Below are 25,209 nucleotides of genomic sequence, written 5' to 3' on the forward strand. Positions count from 1 at the left end.
CTTCCATCCGTATTCGATTATCCCTAGATGGAATGATGTCAGAACTTATACCAACAAAGAATGGATTGAAACAAGGCTGCCCTTTGGCAGCGACACCTTTTCTTCTATATATTTCGGATTTAGGAGCAACTCAAGTGGCATCTACAGGAGACCCTCCAATCCTGAACACTACCAAAATTCTGTACATCCTGTTTGCGAATGATATCGTCTTATTGGACAAGACACAAATGGGCCTTCAAAAAGGATTAACAGCATTAGTACAGTACACAGAACAAAATAATCTAAAAATCAACACTAAAAAAAACAGAAGTGATGGCCTTGACATTCCGAGCCAATCCAAAGAATAAGCCGTTGACTATCACCATCAAAGGAGAAAGATTATACCCAGTCCAAATAGTAAAATATTTAGGAGTTTGGGCCAACCAATCAGCAATAGATAGTGGATGGATGGACCATTTGAAAACAAAAGAACTGTCCTTAGCTCATCAAGCGTTAGCAATCCATAAAAAGTATGGAAAATGTTCACTAACTCCAGTATGGACATTCTACAAACAAAAAGTAACACTGATCTTGACCTACGGAAGTGAATCAGTAATAAACATTTCAAGACAAATCTGGACTACAATAGACGCTAACTTTTGGAGAAAAGTACTGCTACTACCGATGTCAAGAATTAGATATGAGCTTGCGACACAATCACTGCACTCCATAGTCAGATGGAAATACCTAGACCTCTACAGGAAAACTTTGGTTGAAGAAATCATCCTTCCTATCAATATTCTACGTGACAATTGAACCGCGACAAATGCAACAGTAATGAACATTTGGAAAACACACTGTAAACAACTGATGGAAGAGACAGAAGTAACTGAAGAAATGCCAAAAAATTTGCCCACAGAATGTAAAACTGAAAATACAAATAAATTATTGGATTAAAACATGAAAAATAAATTGGAATAAAATGGATATTTACTCCTACATGGATGCAAGACCTCTCAATCTACTGCCACAGTATTTGAAGCTATTCCCAGATCGCCACACCACAGATACATTCCTACAACTAAGACTGAATGTGCTACCTACCCGTGAATACCTGGCACATACTCATCAACTCCCGAAGTGTCAGTCCAGGAAAACTGGACACCCCTTGAGTGGAAGGAGATGTAGGATAATTGGTTGGCCGAAGACCAATCACCTCATTTAAAGTGTTAAGAATACTTGCTCATTAGTTATTACGTAGCTATTGGCCCAGCTAGAGTGTGGCCATTTTAAGATGACTAGAATCGCCATTTTGTTTTCTCTCTGTTCTCTTTAACGTTGCCTCTTTGCCTCATGTAAAACTGCTTTGCTGTAGATATTATTTCGCTTCAATGGTCCAAGGCTATGAAAACATGTTGAAACATTACACTGGAGAGCCAGACAGAAATGCCTGATTCCCTCCCTCATATCTCCTTGAAGACAGGGAGCAAGGCATTTAATCAGTACATAAATGCCAGCGAGTCTCTAGAAAGAATAGCAATGGACGAACTAGCATTTAAAGAGTTGAATTATGTTCTTCTTTACGGCCCCCCTTTCTGAGCCCAGTGAGGCTCCGGAGAGCGGACTGACCTCCAGAGCGAGAATAAAAACTTAGAGATTGGGAGGCCTGATATGCGCCAGTCTCCTACGCACAGCTTGCCTATGAGAAACAGAAATGCTGTGTTCTCTCAAACAAAGAATGATGTCTGTAAAACTGGAGATTGTAACCTTTTTCTAAATATGGTGGTCTAAGGTGTCATATTTGTCACACTGGTCAATCATTGCCTCTAATTCAATAATTCAAAGGGAAATGAATTGGGGGCGGTATCAAATGTGTCATTGCTGATTGTAAGGTGCTCCTTTTGGTATATATGTACCTGATGTACATCGTTTTCTTGCTTGCGTTCCCTGAGGTCTGTTTAGATACATGTCGTGGGTCGTGAGACCACTTGGCCAATTGGGACTATTTTGTATTGCAATAAACCCTAGATTTTGGGAACGGAACTTCGTGTTTCGCTTATCTATTCGTGTATGGTGACTTTGCCTTGTTTCCACATTCAAGGGTCCCTCAGGGGCCCCTTCAGAAGGAGGAGAACTTCTGCAGATTTTGCAATTGTACTGAACAGACAGAATCTCCCTTCCACTTGATCATGGAGTGTTTGGCAATATCTGAAAAACCCAGAGAAATATGCCAACATGCTCCCCCAAGAAGCCAGAAAAATTGACATTAACGAACGTTGGGCATACATCATGACGGGAAATGATAAATTACTTACTATGAGTGTTATCCAGTTTTGGGAATCATTAGCTCTGAACATTGCTGAAACACAGTGAACTTGATCTCGAATGCCTGTAGAGAATCAAACGCGTCACCTACCAACATCATCTATGATGACATTTCACACGAATGAACTTCTTACTTTCTTTCTTTTTTCTATTTTTATAATGACCTAAAACATGTAACTAGTAAAAATACTAACTCTACAAAAAATGTAAAGTTTGATATCAAACTAAATCATTTCTTAATTAAAAAAAAAGCCAGCTTCACATTCTCATACTCCAATCTTTGAAGTTCCCCCACCTCCATTACAGAATCAGTTACAACCTGGGGGAGCCTAGACAAAAGCCAAGAAATGAACTGATTCCCTGTGAGACCCTGAATGCCATGATTGTATTCAAAAGCACCCAACCAATCTAAAATATCAAGTTTCACATCCTAAATACTTACTGGTTCTTTGGGCAGACGAGGACTCTTTGGACTGGAAGACTTAGAGGACTATGGGAGGGAAACATTTTCAAGAGACAATCTTTTCATTTCAAAAGCATGTTGCATTTCTAATTCCCTGAGTTTGATGTCCTGATGTTTGGTTTCAGCTTAAGCGTGTAACCATTTAAATTCCAATTCAAGTGTCATTTTCTCAAGAGACACATATTCTGGACTCAGTGCTGGACCTTGTGGGGTCCCAGTGGATAAGGGCTGATGCAAAAGGGCAGGCTGGGGCATAGAGGGGCTCCCTTCCTGGGACTCCTCTCCCTCCTCTGACTTTTCTAAGACATTAGAGTTAGACTCTGAATTATCATTCTCATTATCAATTTCCACGGTTCCTGGGTTAGTAGGTGTGACAGGCCTACTACCCAGACTTTGATTCAAGAATCTTGCAATCAATTCATTTTTCTTTCCTTTAACAGGGAAATTCCTGATTTTACACATTTCCTTCAGTTGATCTACTGTTTAAATGATCAGGGCTTCCTGACTGAAGTTATCCATATTTGGCATGTTACAATTGATATTCTAGTGGAGCTTAGCCTTGTGAAGGTTTTTAGTTGAACAAAAGCATAGCAAATACTTAGTGTAACAACTCTACAATAGATCCTCACTGCCTGCCACCAGTGTTAGGTAAGATTTGGAGCAGTATCCCTTGGGTGCACTACAACAACCTTGTCTTCCTGGCATTAGGTATAAGTCTGTAGTACACAGGTTGGTAGTGTGGCTGAGCAGCCAGGCTTATCTCAAGAGGTGTCAATGCGAGCAGTAGGGTGGTTACACATAGATTCACAGTGACAAGTATCCAAATAAACACTTATACTCAAGGTTTCTTGATTTAACAATTATTAATTTAACAGTCAGTTTGAATAAGCCTTCTTCGGGAAGGGGCAAAATATCAGTAACACACAAATACACTCCAAAATACACACTCTTAGTTTCTCTAAATCAGCAAATACCCTTTGGGGATGGCACACAGACAATTCCTACACCCTCAGCTGACTTAAATAGTTAGGACACTGTGGACATTAATATATCACTGCTGCATTTAGAGCAATACTGAAAAGCATGTCAAAGAAAAGGGTTATAGAATAAAACAAGAGATCACACAAGTATTCTGAAGCATGTAAGTACTTTTGACCCCCCCCCAATGCAAAGTAAGTTAACCCCTTCCTGGAAGGAAAGGTAAATACAATGTCAGAGGAAAGAAGAGTTATTCAGGGAGTCAGGCCAGCCAATGTCAATTGGGCAAAAGTCTAGGTGAGCTGAAGCACTTCTTGTAAGTAAGTAAATGTCTTGCACAATGTTTTAGAAGTCTTCGTAGAGAAGGTAGAATCAATGTAGGGCCACAAACTGGGAGGATTGTGAGAGGTAGAAGATGCAAGCAACTATACAGAAGCAACGAAGACAAGTCGCAACTGAGATCAAGTAAGGCTACAACGACAAGAGATAAGTCCTCTCATACTTTACAGTACCTTTGGTTAGAAGAAATGGTTCCAGCTGGCTGCTGTTCCTGTGCAGCTCTGCAGATCCTTTTGTTCCTGGGCCTCAGTCGCGGGGACAAGCGGGAGGACGCCTGGGGACTCCTGCACTGCAATGGGACGGTCAGTGGCAGAAAAGGACAAACTTCTATTCAGCAGCACTTTGCGGTTTAAGCTCCTCGCGTCTCAGCAAATAGTACCACTGCGGTCTCACGGATACCACTCTGGACCTTCCTTGCATCTGGGGTCCAGCACTCTGTTGAGGTGGCTCAGGCTTGGTCAGTCCTGCTTCAAGGGAGTACGGGGGATCTTCCTTCAGCACGGGTCCGTCTTAAAAGTGATGCACTCCGTTTGGTGTTCCTCTCCCTGGCAGTTCGGTTCCAGCAGCAGCAGCGGAAGTACAGCCAGCTCTGAGAGGATGTCCAAACGAGTTCACTTTAGAGTTGATTGGACCCACCAACTCAAAGGGGAGAAGTTGTCCTTGCAGGGCTTATCAAGTCGAGACGAATTCGGAGCTTCAGCACAGCAGCATGGCTTCACCGGGCAAACCAATGGTCCAGGAGTTGCAGCAGGCGTCCCTTCCAAGTTCTTCTTAGGATTCCTTCTTCTAGTGGTCGACTCTGCCTTCCAAGCCAAAAAGCCTCGCCTTTTATGCAGGTTTCTCCCATTAATTCCGGCTTAGCTGTCAATCACACAGCAGGCTGGCTGTCCTTGCCGGACAGCCAGCCGGCCAATAACCTTTGGGTGCATTCCTGTAACCAAGGGGATTAAGCACAGGGAGTTTCGTGCACTTCCAGACATACTGGAGCCAGAGGTGGGCTTCACTCGTGAATCCTGCCAAAGACAAAATGAACAAAGGGACCAAACCTGGTTTGGCACGCAGAGTAATTCTCAAGAAGGACCTTACCAATAAGAAATGGCGAAAAAAGAAGACTGGGCCATTTTGACAAAATGGGCACCCATGGGTGCCTTACTGCAGCTGCGAACGCAGCCCGCGGTAAAAACACACGAAGTTAATAAAAAGTAAACCACTGCCACCAGCCATTAATTGTAGGAAGGGTAACATAAAATTGTAGATGAGAAACTAGACAAAGGGGATAGATACTTGGTAACCACTCCAGCACCCTGTGGTAAAATAGTGGGGGTCATTCCGAGTAGGGCGGTAAGGGTTAACGGTCACCGTTAACGAGACTGGTGCCGTTAAACCCTTACCGCCCTATTCCGAGTTCCCTTTGCGGGATGGTACGTAACGCCTGCTTTTTGCAGGCGTTAACAAACCAACCCGCAAAGGGACCTAGGAGCTAATTACGGCACTGTAATTTACGGTGCCGTAATTAGCGCCTTCCCCATTCCCATTGAGCCCTCCGGGGCAAAAATGGGAATGGGGAAGGGCCCTTGGTGAATGGGGAATTACCGACCCCGCCAACCTTGGAATGGGGCGGTAATTCCGCCATTCACCATGGCGGAGTTGGAAAAATAACGGCGTCAACCAAGGCGCTAATAGCGCCTTGGTTAACGCCAGGGTTGGAATGAGGCCCAGTGTGTGCTAGGTCTAGAAAGTTACATAGTGTAAGTAAAGTCAATTTCACTTTATTGCTGTTGGACAAAGTAGTTTCACCAAGAGAAGGTATTTAAACCTTTGGGAAATCTGGAAGACTTCCCTGTGTCACTGCACTGAAGGTGCTGTGTGTCCCAATGTAAAGATAATGCCTATGGAGCTTGTCAGACTCCAAAGTAAAAATAACATATGGTCACACTCACATTAAAATACATGAGAGAGTGGGAAAAAGGTCTCGCTCTCTCCAGGTAATAAATTAAAAAGTCCTATAGTCCAGCAAAAGTGCTGGGGGTCTCTAAGGTAGAGAGGAATTAGCAAATTTCTGAGAATTCTCCCTAACACACTTCATTTAAAACAGGCATACAACAGCCCCTCTTTCCCAAGACCTTTTTCTAAATGCAGCTTTAGATACCCTCTTGCCCAGGAGCACCACGTACAACTGGCATGAACAGCACACTGCCACAGGAACATCTGTTAAACTGTCATATTGCTTTAAACTCCCCATGAGGACCCGTTATGCCAACAACTCCCTCTTACAAATAAAACCTATAACTGTAAACAAAAAACAAATGAATTCATTGCAAAATGATCCAATTGCATGATGCTGTGCCAAACCAAACGACCACAGCATTCCCACTCTTAGTTAGTTCAGAAACAGTATAACCAGGGTCAGGTCAATAAACAGAGGAATTGTAGACAGCAGCGACAGCCACACACAATTACAATTACATTGCGAAATCACGTGAGATCGTATAACGGAAACACTGTAATGATGCGAACCAGGAAGTAACTAATGGAAATGTGTGGTGTATCTTATGAGAGAAAGTGAACTTTAGAAGTGCAAGTGCGATCGTAAGCTGGTAACAAGAGGTTAAATATACAGAAGACATATCGTGAAGGAAAAATATAAGTAAAGGAATAACTGAAAATGAAAGTTAAGTGTCTTGAAAGGGTTATAAAGAAAGGATAAAAAAAATGTGAAGTTGGAAAAAGATTGTTAAGTTTAAAAAAAACATTTAAATAATACTTTATAGAAATAAAAATATCTATGTAAGAGGCAAAATATATTTTGTCAAATAAAGGAAAAAGGCAACTGTGTCATGAAGGCTACATATATGGTTAAGAACGCACAAAAAAGAATACAACGTGGTGGAAATGTGTATTATATCAAAAAAATGACTGTAGAGGAAGGACAAGTAGTGTAAATGATCCGGTTAAATTTGCAACAGCCCTTAACCACGAACCCTATGCATGCAAGAAAAAATAAAGGAAAAAATACATATTATAAAACAAAAAGCATTTAATGAATATGGCACTACAGGTCATGTCGCAAGAGAAATTCTGAGTGAACTTTCTCCACACCTTGCCAGAGAAATGCCGAGTTTGCAGTCATCAAAACAGCAAATAATAGATAAATATATAAAAGAAAAATGTAAAGTAAGGAAATTAAAATTCCCCAAAATATGGCTGAGTTAGTTATACCTGAAAATCTGGAATGAATAAAACAAGTTCAAACATTTTTACAATATGACAGCGAATCATCAGAGAATCACTTTTTTGATACTTGCATCTGTTCAAAATCTAGAGAGACTAACAAGGAGCACAACATGGATGATGGACGGCACGTTTAAAAGTTGCCCGACGCAGTTCAGTCAACTGTATAGTGTACATGGAGATATTGATTGTGATTTATTCCCCATGGTTTATATGCTGATGAGCAATAAAACTGAATGGGTTTACAAAGAAGCATTTGGGCAATTCTAGTCGATTATGCCGAATTCAGAGAACCAACCAAAAATATGCGTAATGGATTTTGAATTGGCAGCAATCAAAGGTATTTTGTCTACTTTCTCAGAAATAGAAATCCAGGGTTCTTTTCTTCATTTCAGCCAGAGCCTGTGGAGGAACATACAAACATATGGACTACAAAATAAATACATTTCAAATTGTGAATTTCAATTCCACATAAAAAAAAATATGCTCATTAGCATTTCTTCCAAAGGAGGAGGTAATTCAAGGTTATATGTCAATAATTAAATAACACTATTTTAAAGATAACGATATGGAAATGACCCATTTTTTAAATTACTTTGAGGAGACATGGATCGGAATCCAAACACCCTATGGTAGAAAGTAACCAATAATAAAATGAAGCAATAGTTAATGGAATATCAAAAACAAACAACTAGCTGGAGGGATGGCATCATGCCCTTAATGTAGCCATGGGCCAATGGAAGCCTTCCATATAGACATTTTTAAATCTAATTATATTGGAGCAGGGGGTACAAGTAACATCGATGCTTCACAAAATAAGTCGCAAAAATGTGCAAACGAAATCTACAAAAAGTGTTTAGAATACACAAAAACTAAAGGAAATTGCAGAATGTAACACATTGAGCATAAATGATTATATTTCATGTCTAGCATTCCATGTTTCGTTCCTTGTAGTATGAAAATGCAAGAACAAAGAAGTCAAAAATCACTGGCTACCAAAACAGAATATTATTTTGAAAAAAGAGAGGGTTTTGGAATGTTACATCAGTTAAATGTTTAAAAGGTATTGGTTAAAAGTTTTGAATAAAAACATTTATAATCAAATAATGTTGTATAATTAGGCAATATGACCCAAGGAGGGGGGCATTACCGGTAGGGTAATGCCCCCGGGGCCATAATTAAAAGTCAGAGCGAAGTGACACAAAGTCCCTTCTCTCTTTCCATAGCGGCCATTGAACTTTATGTAAAAAAAAAAATGAAATGGCCGCCATGCAACAGGGAGAAAGGACTACATTTAGTCCCTTCTTCCTTTTCATGGTGGCCACTGGCGAAGGAACCCAGAGCTGCAGCAGTGTTTCAGAGCCTTGTAGTTCCGGTAAGGACTGGGCGATGGCCAATGAGCTTGCTTTTTACAAGCTCATTGTCCCTCGCCGTGTACTAATGGTGAATATATTGAGTGTTTGATAAGAAAATATATGCAAAAACAATAATGACAGTATTTATAAAGTTCAACACGTTATCAAAAACATAACTTTAAACAATAAACTTTGCAAATATAATTTAAGGTACAACAATATCAATGGTCAGTAGATGGCAGAAGATGAAGACGGAGCGCATGGGCCCGGAAAATATGGTAAGTAAAGTACAAGCAATGAATTGCCAATATTTTAGTTAATAGGATCTTTTAATGGTGGAGAAATTTGACCTAATAGTAGATACAGCATTTTAGATATGATAATTTCAATCAAAACGGAAAGCCATAGAGTGTATGGAGAAAAGGGACTATGGACTAAGAGTATAGTTGTCACTCCAGTGAGTAACTTTTCTTACGTCCTGTCGCCTTTCCTCCATATTTATGGGTGATTCTAAAGCTTCTCTAAAAAGAGAGGGGGGTTGGATACTAATGATTTGCCCCTAAAAGGTTACACAATATAGCCTGTCTAAAATTGGCATCTGCTCTTGACCAGAAATCAAGAGAGAAAATGCTTGCAGAATGCATATGGCCCTATGAAGGTGTCTTTTTTTCTTGCATTGTAGCCTTTGAAGCTTCTAATTGCTAGCCACAAGCAATTGTTGTCTTTTACTGCATCTAAGGGGACCCTTCTCCAAAGTTTACAAAGACGTGCTTCCATTTTCAAACTTTTGTTCTTTCGAGATAGAATTTCAGTGTTGTTACCACAATGAGGAATGTAGCACCCTATCTTCACCCGAGATACTGTTTGGAAAAAGAAAGGCAGAGAGATTTCCTAATTAACGTGAACATTTGTTACTACTTTTGATAGAAAGGAAGGATGTGTTCTCAGAACCAACTTATGTCTGTTAAAGATCGGGAATGGTTCATCATAGGACGCTTCTTGTAATTCACAGACCTTAGGGGCAATTATAAAAGCCACCAAAAAAGCGCTTTTCAACTTAACCAACCTCAAATTTGATGAGGTCACCGATTTAAATGATTTTTGCATTAAAACGGACATGACTATATTTAAGTCCCAGGATGAATGATGTTTGCTTCTAGGTGGAAATGATCTGTATAGACCACTGAAGTGCCTTAAAACAACTGGGTTTCAAAGAGTGGCAGATGCTAATCTAGGATTAATGTATGCACTGGTAACCAATAAATAGGTTCTGCAAGTATCTACAGAACACCCTGATTGATGTGCCTGTCTAGAGACCAGTGGCAAAATCGAATCAATGCTCCTGTACTGTGATCTGTTGGATTTCTTTCATGCACAATACCTAAATAATTCTTCAATGAGAGAACCATGCTTGAATAAACAAAGTCCACAGGGAGCAGGCTGCTAAAGTAAGCAATTGGGGGAGGGGTGTAGAACCATCCTCCCCTGTTGAGAGAGTGGATCTGTGCAAAACGAGAGAAGCCAAGCAGGTTCACTCTTTAGGTTATCATGGTCTGAGTATTAAATCCTCTGATTCCAGTTCAGGGCTGTCAGGGATGTCATTTCACCAAAATGCCAGGGGTGGCAGAAGTGGCATCACACGACCCTTGACCTCTGATGACATCACAGGAAGTGATGTAATATGCCCCGCCCCCAAGTTACATCACGGAAAGTGATGGCACACAACCTTTCACCAGTTGACAAAACAGGCAGTGGTGTCACATAGCATTGTTGCTCAGTACACTAAGAAAAATATGGTTACAATATCACTGTATTATGATATACACCATATCTAGCATTAATATCATGGTGTACAGGCCCATATTACCAAGATCTTTTTGTTATGTGACCACCAAAATATTCTTTTTGAATTTTTTTTTGGACCAGGCTTTGCAAGGGAGATAGCAGGGATAGCAAGAGAGACTGCAGGGGTTGCAGCTGCAACCCCTAGTAATCCTCATATGACGTCCCTGCGGGCTGTCAGAATGAGGGGACACCCCACTGCCACTTCAATTTGTGTAAAACTTTCAGAAGACGTGGGAGGAGGCACTTCTAGCAACCAAAGCGTTTTTTATTCAACCAAATTTGAATTTAACAACTCAGTTCACATACTCAAACAGCATCTTCTTTCAACAGTATGTGGTACATAACCTTCAAATGTTCAAACACCAACTTCCACAATCAATAACTTTTCCCCTCTCCTGCCCCTCTCTAGTCCTCTCGGGCGTTCTTATAATATTATCTCTCATGTTCTGGCTCATTCCCCTCTTCCTCCAAGATTCCCAGTGCCTGTAGTCTCTTTGGGATACATAAATGCAACGTGTCCTTGATTGCATACTGTATGTAAGGAGACCACATTTTACCATATCGCAGTCACTTTATCCACATCCACCGCATCCCATATTGCATCGTACCACTGTATAATGGATGGAGGTTCCTTCTGGTTCCGCTATCTCACTATGCACTTCTTCGCAGCCTTCATGAGATTTGCCCACAGCCTTCCTGCCTTCCCCTATACTCGTTGTTGCTGATCAAACATGGTTCCTTACAGTACCTCCGCCCCCTAGAAGTCCCTTTCTACTTCCATTATCTCCAGCACCTTGGACTTTACCTCCTGCCAGAAGTGTTTCAATCGTTGGCACCCCCACCACATATGCACCATCGCCCCCTTCTCCCCACATCCCCTCCAGCAGAGCTCTGACCTTGCGGGGAACATTCTATGAAGCTTCTCTGGTGTGTAATGCCAGTGTTGTAGGAATTTATACTGCAATTCCTGGTGTTGCACCAACGTGTATGAGTTATGCCAGCCTCCCAGTGCCCTGCCCCATTCTTTCTCAGTGAATGCTCTCCCTCTTATCCCCTCCCACTTATGACTTGCGGGTCCTCCCTCTTCAGTCACCCCTTTCATTGGGATGTTGTATATTGTATATTGCCGAAATCAGCTCCCTATTGTTCTCTGTAGATGTCACCAATTTTTTCCCACTCCGCGAGTTCTCTCGTGTCCCCTTCCATCATTGTGGGTGCCCCTGCTCAATGCCGCAGCTGCTGGTATGCAAACCGTGCCTCCTCCTTCAGTCCAAGCTCCCTTTTACAGTCTGCAAATGTCCGATACTGTGTCCCTTCATAGAGGTCACTAATCACCCTAACCCCCCCTTTCACCCGTAGTCTTTACCCGACAGGAAGCCGGGGTTCATAAATAAAGGCATCTGCGGAGATGGCCATGGCGACAGGTTGAGCTTACTATTCACCTTTTCCCAGATCTTCAGGGTGTTGCACGTAATCGGGTTCCCAAGTAATCCCATTGGCCTGTCCCACTTCTCTCCCATTACCTTCCACAGGTGCTTTCCTGCCACTGCTCTTTCCATACCTACCCAGTGCATCTGGTTGTCTGGCCTTCCCCATTCTACAAACGCCCTTAGTTGCGCCGCCTGGCAGTATTTTATTATGTTCGGGCAAGCCACCCACCTGTGTCTTATTGCTGAACAGCACCTTCCTTGCGATACTCGGTTTCTTTCCTCCCCATATGAAGTTCATAATGCAGTCCTGGATCTCCTTCATAAGCTTCCCAGGTATTTCTAGGGGGGATCACCTGAAATAAGTACAGTACTTTAGGTAGTATATTTATCTTAACCACAGCAACCCTTCTCAACCAAGATATATATGAACTCCTCCACCTTGCTAAATCTGCTTTGAGCTGTTTAAGCAGCGGGTGGTAGTTAGCTTGCACAATTAGTTTGATGGACGCTGTTAGATTGACCCCCAAATATTTAACTGGGCCTGATGCCCATCTAAAAGGATTACTTCCCTCCAATTGGGCCCTTTCCACGTCCCCTACGGACAGATTCAAGATTTCGGACTTCCCGAGATGCACTTTAAACCCCGATACCTCTGAGTAGGAAAAAGTTACTTACCTGTAACTGTTTTTCTCCAGCATGGGTCTGGCATGGATTCACATGCTCATGAATATTCCCTGTCGTCAGGCTGGGAAACCTCGGTAAAAAGAAAAATCAGTTTCAGTTTAGTTTCTGAACTGTCTTTCTACTAGTAACCAATCACTGGTCTCTGGGTCATACTGCCCCCAGCCAATGACTCCCCTCTACCTAAGCCCCTCCTCAGGCAGCCATCTTCAGATTTTTACCGCACGTTCAAGTGTTTGGAGTCTTCGTGCTTAGCTCTCAAGCTTTTACTGCGTTTTGCGTTTTTCCTAAGAGTTTACTCTTATTTTTTTGGTCAATTCGAGCCTCAAGCTCCACCGATTTTTCTTCCGATTAATGGGGACCCGTTTCGTAATTTTCTACGTCCCTCAAGAGCGATTTTTCGTCGAGTTTCACTTCTTGGAGGATTCCGGAAGATCTTTGAAGCCTACCTCGTATGGACATGGCCCAGGACAAAGCAGACACGACGCCCGTTGGATCCAGGCTGTTTAGGATCTGTCCAGGATGTGGACTACAGAACGTCTTCACGGAAGATAAGCACTCCCGGTGCCTCTACTGCCTTCATGCCAACAAGTCGCATGTGGAGGAGGACTGTGCATTCTGCAAGAACATGTCCATCCGGACAATGAAGGACCATCGTACTCGGCTCCCAAACTGGCTGGAGGGGAAGAGCCCAGCAGCAGGTGAGAAGAAGTCTGAGCGGTCTTCTAAGAGCTTTGAGGGCGCTTCGGCGACCGGGGCCCAACAGAAGGCAAAGCACCGCGAGTCAGCGGGCACCGGGAGCGCAGTTGGTTCAGGCTCCTCGGCTGCCAGGCAGGGCGCAATGTCACTGACGCCGTCGACCACGAGCCAGCGCTCCGGCTCGGTGAAAAGGTAGTCAGAGAACCCAGGTAAGCCTCAGGAGAAGCCCCGGCAGGTCCCGACTGAGAAAGCCAAGGGGGAGCGAGGCGGTGACCCTCCCCCCACGGTGAAGGCCTCAGGCGCGCCCAAGGTCATGAAGGCCCAGATTCACCCGGCTAAGGCATCGATTGAGGGAGTCGTGGCGGCCCTGGCGAAGCCTGCGGAGGCGACCCCAGTGGAGACGACCTCCAGGCCTAGAGGTTCCCTGCCATCCCAGAGGGAATCGTCTTTCCTGCCGATTGAAAAAACCCCCGTGAAACCCCAGCATGAGAAAGAGGGAGGGGCAGGTAGTCCTAACGGGCTCAGATATCTCTTCCGAGGACGAACTGTCTGTCATCAAGGAAGCCATGGACAAGAGGTTCGAGGAGAGGGCCTGCGGGGTGGATCCCAACGAGACGGACGGGGAGAGCGAGGGTGGAGCCGACGAAGAGCGGCAGCTCGACGAAGAACCGACACCACACCGCTATCGGCGCTCCCGTCGCGCCCATCGCTCCCGTGAGATTTCGTAGCACGTAAAGTGGCAGTAGGACCAAGAGAAGAGCCCCAGAGGGGTAGGCGGGAGGGTTCGCATCTGAATCCATGCCAGACCCATGCTGGAGAACAACAGTTACAGGTAAGTAACTTGTTCCTTCTCCAGCATGGTGTCTGGCATGGATTCACATGCTCATGAATAAAGAATACATAGCAGTACACACATGCGCAACCACGGGAGGTGGCAAGTCTCAACATTAAGCATTTAAACAACTCAATATTAAGCATCTCTTACCTCCTCACCAGGCTCACCTTCAAGCGAACAGGTTGCGCAGCACTGCCTGGCCGACTCTGGACTCCTCCATGGAATCCCGAGCGACACAGTAGAATGTCGTGAAGGTGTGTGTCAACCTCCACGTACCAGCCCTGCAGATGTCCAGCAGGGGCACATCAGACAGGAATGCCGTTGTAGCAGCAATCGCTCTGGTCGAATGGGCTCTCGGACGGCCGGCCAACGGTCGGTCTGCCAACCGGTGACAGTGCATGATGCAACCGGAGAGCCATCTGGAAATGGAAACCTTCGAGAGGGCCTTCCCTTGGTTCACAGGGCCAAAGTTCACAAACAGCTGTGATATCTTCCGAAAACTCTTTGTGCGGTCCACATAGAACTTCAGCGCTCTAGCCACATCCAGCGAGTGCAAAGTCCTCTCAGCCGGCAACAAAGGCGACGGGAAGAAAACTGGTAACACCAAGGGCTGGTTGAGATGGAAGTCGGATGGCACCTTGGGCATGAAGGAGGGGTGCGTCCTCAGCACTACCCTTGTGGAATGTCAGGTATGGAGGCTTACAGGATAGGGCCTGGATCTCTCCCACTCGTCGTGCGGAAGTGATGGCCACAAGAAACGCTGTCTTCCACGAAAGGAACTTCAACGGTGCTGAATGCAAGGGCTCGAATGACGGACCCATGAGCCTGGTCAACACCACATTGAACTCCCACACCGGGGCCGGAGCCTTCACTGGCAGGAACGAGTGGAACAGTCCTTTCATGAACTCCTTGACCAGGTGATGAGACCACAGCGACAACCGCCCCAGAGTTCTGGTGTAGCGGGAGATGCCGCCAGATCGATTTTGATGGAGGCATGAGCCAGCCCCGCCTTGGCCAGCGACAGCAAGTACGGCAGCACTTGAGGGGCCGTAATCCGCAGAGGGTTGATCTTCTGTGCACGGCACCAGACAGAGAACCTCTTCCATTTATGTCCATAGCACTTAAGAGTTGAGGACGCCCTGGCCTTTGCAAGCACCTCCTTGCAGTCCGCCGGAATATCGTACCCTCTGAACTGCAGGAGCCAGGCCTGCAGGTTCAGCGATCCTGGATCGTGATGTAGGATGGCGCCTCCTTTCCTGGCGAGAAGATCCGCGTCCATCAGCAGTTTGACTGTGGGGGGACGCTGACATGTCCAGAAGGTCCGGGAACCAAATCTGCCTCAGCCACACCGGTGCAACGAGGATCATCCTGCACCGGGACCGTCTGAGTTGACTGATTAGTCGCAGCAGCAACGGCAATGGTGGGAACACATACAGGAAAAGGCCGTCCGAGGGGAATGAGAATGCATCGCCCATGCTCCCCGGCTGGGGAAACCTGCTGGCGAACCTCCGGCCCTTGGTGTTCGTCGCCGTCGCGAATAGATCGATCTGGGGATTGCCCCATGGTCAGAATAGGAGATCCACTTGATCCTGCCGAAGCTCCCACTTGTGGCAAGAGCGCAGCTCCCTGCTGAGTGAGTCGGCGACAGTGTTCTTTATTCCTGCCAGATGGAAGGGTACAGGAACATCCCTTGGGCGATGGCCAAGTGCCACAGATCCTGCACTTCCTTGGATAGCGCTGGGGATCTGGTGACCCACTGCTTCTGGATGTAGAACCTCGTGGTGGTGTTGACAGTGAAGACCCGTACCACTTTGCCCTTGAGGAATGGGAGGAAACACCTGAGGGCCCAGAACACGGCCCGGAGCTCCAGGACGTTGATTTGTAGGGACCTCTCCTCCGGGAGCCAAAGGCCTCTTGCGTGGAGATCTCCGGTGTGCGCTCCTCATCCCTCCAGGAAGGCGTCCGTCGTCACCATTTCCTGATGCGCTGGGGGCTGGAAGTCCATGCCCGCTGCAAGATGCACGCGTGTGCCCCACCACTGGATCGCTTGACGGAAAGTCTCGTTGAGAGAGATCTTGTCTTCAAAGCTGCCCGTCGCTTGCATCCAACGGGTGTCGAGGAACTCCTGCAGTGGCCGCATCTGCAACCTGCACAGACGCACGAGGTAGATGCACGATGACATCATGCCGAGCAGGGACTTGTTGGAACTCACCCTGGCCACTTCCATGGTCAACAGCCATTGTACCTTGCCCAGGATGGCCTTCGTCCTTTCCTCTGACGGTGAAGCCAACCGAGCCACTGTGTCGAGTCTGGCTCCCAGGAACAGGGCGTCTGCGACGGTACCAAGTGGGACTTTGTGAAGTTGATCAAGAATCCCATTTCTGTGAGCAGGCGGACGGTCTTTGCTGTGTGATCAACGACGAGTTCTCTTGACTTTGCTCGGATGAGCCAATCGTCCAGATAGGGGTATACGTAGATCCCTTGCAGGCGCAGCCGGCTGCCACCGGTGCCAGGCACTTGGTGAAGACCTTTGGCGCTGACTTCAACCCGTCCCAGCACGTGCTGAAGGGTGACCATCCAGAACTTCTGGGACTTGATGTATTTGTTGAGGCGGCGAAGGTCTAGGATGGGCCGCCAGCCGCCGGTCTTCTTTCGGATGAGGAAGTATCACGAGTAAACTCCAGAGCCCCGAAACCTCTTTGGGACTATTGTGCCCTTTTTTTAGCATTGCTCGTACCTCCAGAAACAGCTGTGGAACGTGGTTTTCTTTCCTGGCCACAGGTGGGAAACAAGGACACTTTCTTTGGAACTCTAGAGTGTGCCCGTGGGCCAGGGCATCTAGCACCCAACGGTCGGTGGGGATGGACTCCCACACGCTGACGAAGTTCGCCACCCGGCCCACCACCGGGGTGCTCGGGTGGGGGCACAACGTCACGGCCGGTTCAGTCTTGCTTCGCACAGGCTTTGCCACCTTGGCCTCCTTGGCGACAACAATGTCCCTCGGTCTTGCTGCTGCCACTGTAGGCTTCCTGCGACGAGGAGCGGGCCGCCTGACAGTACGACGAGGAACTGCCGCCGAATCCCTTGGAGGCACCTTGAGACTTGCCTCTGGAGGTCCGAAAGGACGGCCGTCGCTGATGGAGAGAGACCAAGGCCCGGGTCGTCTCGGTGTCCGCCTTGATGGCCTGCAGTGACTCGTCCACTGCCTTGTCTAACAGGTTGTTCCCGTCGAAGGGCATGTTCAGTACCCTGGTCTGCACGTCCGAAGGAAATCGGTGGCCCTGAGCCAACCGCGCAGGCGAAGGCAAACGCTGTTGCCCATCTACGAAAACCGGTGTTCGCGATGTCCGTGGCCACTGTAATGGCATGGTCTGAAGCCACCTTGCCCTCTTGCAGGATTTCAAGGGCTTCCGTCTGGGAGGAAGTCCAGGAGGGGAGCGATCTTGAACCACAGCTCCCTGTCCTAGCGTGCCACGATCGCGAGGGCGTTGGTCGTCTTGATGGTCGTCGCTGCTGACGAAATGACCCGTCATCCCATGGCGTCCAGTTTCTTCCCCTCGCCGTCCAGTGGGGAAGTGGAAGTTGATGCCGTCGCCCCTGCCACTTTCTTCTTGGCCGCAGCAGAGACCACCAAATCCGGGGACGGCTGTGCCCTGAGGCACATAGGTGCGGGGTCTGGAACCCAGTACTTCTTCTCGTACCGGACCCTCTTCGCAGGAGCTGTGGACGTGTTCTTCAGAAGGGACAGTCCTTCGTCCCAGATGTCGTCCAGTAATGGGACTGAGAGGACGGTCTTCCTCTTGGCCTCCCGTCATTGGTAGAGGAACCCCTCCTTCTTCTGCTCTTCGGGGAATAGCTGGAAGAGCTCCGATGCCCTGGCGATCATGGGGTGAAAGGAGCCAATTTCGTCAGGAGGGGAGGCCCGGGGAGGGGGTGACAGGAGATCCGTTCCGTCATCAACACCGTCGTCGTCCGTCCCCATTCCTCGCGGCATCTCTACGATTGGCGCTGTCTCCATCAGTAAGTTGCCACATTCCAGCACCTAAGGGGGACAAGAAAACAACAAGGTGAGCCGAGGGGAAACAAATAAGGACAATCTCTTGCCACCATATACTTACCTGATTTTACCGCCGGAGGTATTATTCACCAGCACGCCAAATCTTCTTACGCCGCACCTGTAAGAAAAGAGACAGCAGCGAGTTAAACTTTGGCATCATTTAACGGACCATTTGGAATAGCACAGACTCTTACCAGAACACTTTCAGCTGCCACAGAACTATCTTCATTTAGGTCTAAGCTGCAAGATAAACAAAGGAATTGGACAAGAGTGATTATTCAGACATTTCTGAACTCTTTAGAACTATATATTTACGGCCCTTCGCCAGGAGTTTTGGAGCCAAGGTTGTCTAGGACTTTTCCAATATACTCAAGCCAGTGAAGTAAATGGCCATCAATGCGCCCCTGTGTTCCTCGCAGGATGGAGAGCTCATCATTCAAAACTATAAGATGAGCTTGGTGAAAGGGAATATCAGAGGTGATAAATGGGGACGCAGTGAGGGGCTATTATAAACTCCACGGGTGGCTAATTCCCTTTCTCCGCCTTTAGGAGACTACTTCTACGGGTCAAGCAGACGAAGCTAGGTGGGCCAGTCCAGTCAGTCATCTCTGCACTATGCATCACGTTGGTGGAGACCGCGGCTTTCCAGTTCCGCCCGACACCCCTGTGGGAACCGGGTGAGCGTAACACGTACACCGAAGCCCATGTATACCACTGGCCCCTTACCCTCCCTTTCACCATCACATACTTGCCTTCCATGTCCCGCCTAACCTGGGTCCCTTGGATTTTTATATTGTTGCGTATTAAGACCGCCACCCCTACGCGCTTGGAGCCCACTGTGGCATTGAATTGCTGTGTATAATTTCTAAGCAGCATGCGGCCCTCCCCTCATCAGGTGCATCTCCTGCAGACTATCTCCGACCCCTCCTTGTCCAATTCTCTCAAGACTGCTACCCTCTTATTGGGGCTATTCAGCCCCCTTACATTCCATGTTCTCAGTTTATACATCTCGCTTTAAGTAGTTGTATACTGTATACTCTGGCACTGTGGGTTCTATCTGAGTTGCTGAGCCATTGCCCCCTCGCCCCAACCCGCCCGTCAGACTGGTTGTGATTTCCCCTACTCTAACAATCCCTGGATCCTCGTCCAGGTTCTCTGCGTGGTCCCCCTTGCTGAACCCGCATGGTCTTACTCCCCCACCGCCCCCCGCCCATCTCCTCCCAGTTTCTTACCGACCATCAGGCTATATTCTAGTCCATGTAGTACTTTTACTGCGAGCCACCTTTCCTTTTATATTGCTCCTCATCAAGTCTTCCTCGCCTTTTTCATAGTCCAGCCCTGCGGACCAGGTCGCATTTCAGACGTTGTTGCCTCCTGGTGTGCTTCACCATTTCCGCCTACTGTCTCCCCAGCGCCCTCAGCCCATTCTCCACCTGGGTGACTGTCCTTTCTTCGTTGCCCATACAGAATTGGATCCGCGTCAGATAGAGCCATCTATATTGTAACTTCCTCTTATTAAGTTCCTCGGACAGCGGTTTGAAAGCGCACCTCCTCGCCAACGTGGTTTGGGATAAGTCTTCATATATCAGCACTTCGTGCCCTCTCACTCAGATCTTGCCCTTTGTTTTGGTTGCCCCTATTAACTGTGCCTTGTCCTTGTAGCTGTGCATCTTAACCACGATGTCTCTGGGTCACGGCCCTGGGTCCATTCTCCTATTTCCCACTCTGTGGGCCCTCTCAATCCCATTATTTTGGGCCGCCTCCTCCTCCACCAGTTCTTTGAATATTTCCGTTATGCAGGCCTCTAGGTCAGAGTCCTCCGCTCCCTCCCCCATGTTCTTGATCCGAATGTTGTCTCTTCTGGACCTGTTTTCCAGGTCCTTGCACTTCTCTTCAACCACTCTTAGCCTCTCCTCTGTTTCCTTTCTTTGTCGCATCCATTCAGGCTCTTTTGCATCTAGCTGTCACTTTCCTCTTCTTAATCTGATGGGAAAGTGGGGTCCTCACCTGATTGTTCTGGATTGGTGGATGAATCTTTACGTTTCCCCTTCTTCCTGGCAGGCTGTCTCTTCTTCTTCTGGAAGAGATACGGTCTACCTCGAAGAGAGGCCACTATGTCTGCTGAGGGGAACAGGCAGACTAGGGAGCTCTACCCCGGGATAGCCAAGGAGGGGGGTGGGGAGCCTGAAAAGGCACAAAAACCCCCGTAGTTGTTGTCGTGGGAGTCCTCAGCCCGGGGTGAGATGTAATGTTGATATCCCAGATAGCAAGCGGTTTGAAGGTGTAGCTCGATCCCAAAGTAATGATAATGTCCAGAGGATAAGAACAATGTGGAACTGTAGAGGAAGTTCCACCAAAAGAGGGAGAGTCAGCAGGGGCCTGGGATGGCGTGGAGAGAGCAGTAGAGAAGCGTAGCAGTGGGAAACGTTCCAGGACCATCAGAAGTTTACCAGAAAGTCCTAGTACTAGCGCAGTAACACGTAAGAGGACGAAATGGGTTGCAACGCGCGGAACGCTAACTGCTACATTGCTTTATGGGGTGTGACCTGCAGGTTCAAAAAGACTAGACTTCTACAGCACATACGAAGCAAATGTGCTGTATCAGTTCAATGGCTACTCCGCCAGCGGTCCCACACATGCCACGGGCGGCATGTGACACTAGCTCTGTTAACTGCTCTTCCATCGCCACCACCCTCTCTCCCAGTGAGTCAATATCTCTTCTGTTGTTAGTGATAGCCTGAGAAAGCTCTTCTCTTATGCTCGCTCCCTCCGCCTGAACAGTGTCCATCCGCTCGCCCTTGAATTTGGCCAACGCTGCGAGCAGATCTTCCTTGGTGAGGGCCATTGCTCCAGCGTTCTGTTCTGTCACGCTGCCAAACGAAAGCTTTATTTGAACGTGACCCTTGCTGCGTCCTTCCTGTTCTTGCTCACCCAGGGTGCGAGTCTTCTTTTTTGGTCCCATCAGCTTCACCTTACTCCACTGCTGCCATTACTCCCTCACGCTGCCTCGCTGTCCCATGTGCCCCAACACCTTTGAGGTGCGTCAACTCTACCCAGATCCTACTCCTCCGCCTCTTCCCTCTCTGTGTTACTGTTCCCTCCTCTGCCGTCCACCCTTTACAGGCCTCTGCTCTGCTCCTTTTCCACCCACGCACAAGTTCTTTTGTTGATATTTTAATGTCTGATCTCTCCGGCCCTCAATGTCCAGGGGTCTGTGTGTATGCGACTAAGGCCCTTGAGGTCACCCCTTTTAATCTTCGTGGTGTACCATCTTCATCTTCTTTTAGATCCTGGGGCTTCTCCCCCCTGGAGGGCTTATGCAGCGTTCCCCCGGTCTTTTGCACTTGTGCCTTCCCCCCTATTCCCCGGTTGTCTGGTGGGGTCTTCCGGCCCTCTGGTCCGCTTTATCTGGCTTTGTTTCAATTATTGCTCCTTTCGCCCCAACAATTTGGCATTGGGCTCTGTTCTGATGCACCTGCTCCCTATGAGCGGTGTGGTCTGCTGAGGCCCCCTGCCCCTGTCTCTGCTGGAGCTGTCCTGGAGCCCCCCCATCCTCCTCAGGTAGCTGGACTTCCACTTGCGTGCACCACTTTATTTTAGAACCTTCCCAGTCCGCCATGTCAGTGCTGTGGTTTCCCAGGGCTTCCCTACCCTTCCAATGCTGCCAGAAGCCCTCCGTGCTTACTGGGCATCCTCACGGCTATTTCCCGGTGCTCTGATGGCCCTCCTTCCTTCCCTCAAGTCTGTGGGACTCTAGCCACCTTAGCCTCTCCCGCGCTCCTCACTGCTTGGGTATCGGCTTCTCCCGTGTTCTTCCTTGCAGTCCTTTCGTTCAGCGGCTCCTCCTATGTCTGCCGTGACAATCAACTCCTGGCTCTCCCTCCTGCTCCTATTGCTAGCTGCCTCCTCCGCGGTCCTCTCGTAGTCTTGCCTTCAGAGCTCGGTTCCTTCTTGGTTGGCGTCCCGTTCCTCTTCTGCCGGTGCCTGCCTGGGGCTGTGTCTCCGTTCTTCGCAGCCTCCTGCCCAACGCAGGGCGATCTCCGCCCAGCTCCCCACCTTCGCTCAGGCAGCTGCTCGCTCCAAGGAGGGATCGGCTTGCTCTTGTGTTGCTCCGGTCCTCGTACTGCCAGATCCTCGTCAGTTCACTGCTCCATCACTGCTACTGGACCTGCAGGACAGGGACCGTTGGCACCCTTACTCATGGCCAGAGATGACCGCCATTCTCTCTCTCGGCTCTCCTGCCCGTCACTTGACTTCTCTGAAGGAGGATCTTTTCGCTCTTGCGGTGGACGGCTGCCCGCACTGCTAATACTTTGCCTGCTCTCTTCTCCCTCGCAATTTCCACACCTGCGCGCTCGAGACCGATGCCTCTGTTCCCTCCCGAACAGAGCCAGCCGACTTTTTTGCTCTCAGCTTTCCTTCCCCTTCACCGCTCCAGCGCTCCTCTCTATTACTTCTTGTTGACGGCGTATGTTTAGGGCTACTATCCAGCGAGATCCTTCCCGCTATGTGGCCGCAGCTCAAAGTGTATTACTTGGTGTGCTTGATGTCAGATTGGTGCGTATTTCACCGGGCCTGGACGGAGCTACCCCGATGCACCTCCACTCAGCCCGCCATCTTGGCCACGCCCCTCGTACCGAAGCTTTTTTAGTCTACCCAGGCTCAGCCACATTTAACACCAGTTGAGGGCAGAATATGTCACCATTTAACACCTTTGAAAGTGCAGACCCCTGGACGATTTTCATTGAGAGAGAATTCTGTGGTTTGTCTACACCAATTCAGATATAGGGCTCTGAACTACATTGAGGTAGTTGGCCATGGACCCTACCGTTCGCACAAAGCTACTGTAGCCTTACAAGGAATTAGGTTCACAGGTTAAGTAAAAGTGTGTTGTTTTTATGATTAGCCTGCTACAGGTAACTATGCCAAGGGATGTGGTATTCTCAGCACAGAGTAGTATCATAAGTAGCCTGCAGGTAGAGCTGCAAAACATGTGAGACTTTGCCATCCTCGCTCTTCTATGGTTGTAGTCTCGAGTTACAATTTGATTGATTCCTGAGCATTTGTGCAGTAAAATAATAGCCTGATCACTGGCTCAGGCAGTAGACCAAATTGGCTAGTACAATATTACAGTTCACAAAACTATATCAACGAAGACAAGGGTATCAGAAGACTTGTGTGTCGGGACAGTGCCATTTTTTTCTGTCTTTATTGATTGATACCCTGTGATGTGTTTGTAATGTCTTTTTGCTACTTTGCCTAACTAATTGTTCTCTTACGGCAGACTTCATTCGTATTAGATGCTGTTGACTTTTGCTTTTAGCAATATTTGTTTGCTTCTCCCGAAATCACTCTTACACATGCAAGGATCATATTTAGAAAACTGCTGTCTGGCACTTTTTTGTGCCAAGGTTATGTAGGGCCATATGACTGATGGAAATGGTTTTGTCCTGCTTACTCAAAGGATCAGTTGAAGTATGGGGAGTCGTCTTGATGGGGAAGGGTGTAAAGCCCATCGGCAATAAGTGCCCAGAAGGAACTCATCACATGATACATCACCCGGATAGTTGCATCAACAACAGACTAATGTTATGAGAGTTTTTAATGTATTTGTTTGGGGTGGGAGGTCTCCCTTTGCCGGACGGCCTGGAGTTTGGTGTCTGGAATTTTCTTGACCTTAGTTTCTAATTAGTCACCTGTCCAGTGAACTACAAATATAGGAAGCCTGGAGTGCGGGTCAGGTTGTTGCATTCAGTTTCCGTTAGGTGAAGATGTATTTGGTCCTTTGTCTTGCAAGACAAATAAAGCGATCTCTGTTTTGCCACTACCCTAAAGTGATTCATGAGATTGGTGTTTCCAACACTGGTTATTGTGGATTTGCCACCCCAGCTCAAAAAGTATGTCCTAGTTTTATACATTGTAGTGAACTGTTTGATGAATTTGTTCAGCAAAAGAGAGACTCCAGATGATAGAACATCCTACACCTTGACACTGCCCACTAATATTGGCGCCTGGCTTATTGTGTATTGTGACACTGCCAGATGCACATGCCCAGTTGAGGGATCTGTGGAAATGGAAACCTGGACCTTACAAATACTTCAATGAGGGAGGAAACTGATTTATTTTGCCCAAAAAACTGCATGTGTAAGTAAACCAGAGAAGCAAAAGAGAATGTGTACAATTCACATTGTGAGTGGAGTACTAGGTGTGGTGTGAGAAAAGGAATAAAGGAGAGGGAAAGAAAGAGGGGAGGAATCATGGAGTAATTGGAAATAAAAACAAGTACAACTGAGAAAAAGAGAGTGAAGAAACCAAGAGAAAACTGGCATAGGAGAGAAGGAGAGAAGAAACAGAACAAAGGTGGTAGGAAGAGAGCAAGGTCACCAAGGAGGAGGAGAGCAAGGAGAGCGAACAGGTATGGGATGCTGCAGGAGTGGACTGGGACTCACAATACTTTCTCTTTGAAGTATGTGTGCCATTTCTCCAGGTCTCCGTGGAGCAGGAGCAGTTTCTCACGACTGGACTCCTCAGCTCTCTCCACCTCCTGTCCAAACCGAACCATTAACTCTCGCCAGTTCTCTATCATCTGCTGGATCTGGGATATGTTCAGTGTGTCCTGAGGGAAAAAAAAGAAAGGTCAAGGTATTGAATCAGGGAACTATTGGAAATGTGATTATAAGGAGAAACAATAGGGGGATGTGGGGTTGTGATCAATCTGATGGTGTCATCACTCCTTTCCCACAGTGACCTGCTACCATGTGCTATGGGGACGGCAGCCGCTTACCTGATCCTGACCCTGGGGGCGGCTATATGAGGGAGGATCACATGGGAAGAGACAACTTCCAGGGAGGTGTCATGGCATCATCGGAAGAGACATGGTATCCCCCATTTTCCCTTGCGTATAACCCTCCCATTCCCGATGCCCTCATGGCATATTGTCATATGTTTCCTCATCCAGCTGTGAAGGGTATTGAAAACGTTTTCCCAGGAAT

General features: G+C 47.4%; 1 protein-coding gene across 3 annotated transcripts in view; it reads right to left on the reverse strand.

The window, feature by feature from the left end:
• AXDND1 (axonemal dynein light chain domain containing 1) overlaps positions 1–25,209 on the reverse strand; it is an 871,721-nt gene that overhangs the window by 325,464 nt on the left and 521,048 nt on the right. For all 3 annotated transcript variants that reach the window (XM_069641478.1, XM_069641476.1, XM_069641477.1), the window contains one exon: positions 24,667–24,833. In XM_069641478.1, the coding sequence (XP_069497579.1) occupies positions 24,667–24,833 (167 nt within the window). The remainder of the gene's footprint in view (positions 1–24,666; positions 24,834–25,209) is intronic.

This window comes from Ambystoma mexicanum, chromosome 1q, assembly GCF_040938575.1.
Source record: "Ambystoma mexicanum isolate Mex_15411 chromosome 1q, UKY_AmexF1_1, whole genome shotgun sequence".
In the NCBI taxonomy this organism is placed as follows: Eukaryota; Metazoa; Chordata; class Amphibia; order Caudata; family Ambystomatidae; genus Ambystoma; species Ambystoma mexicanum.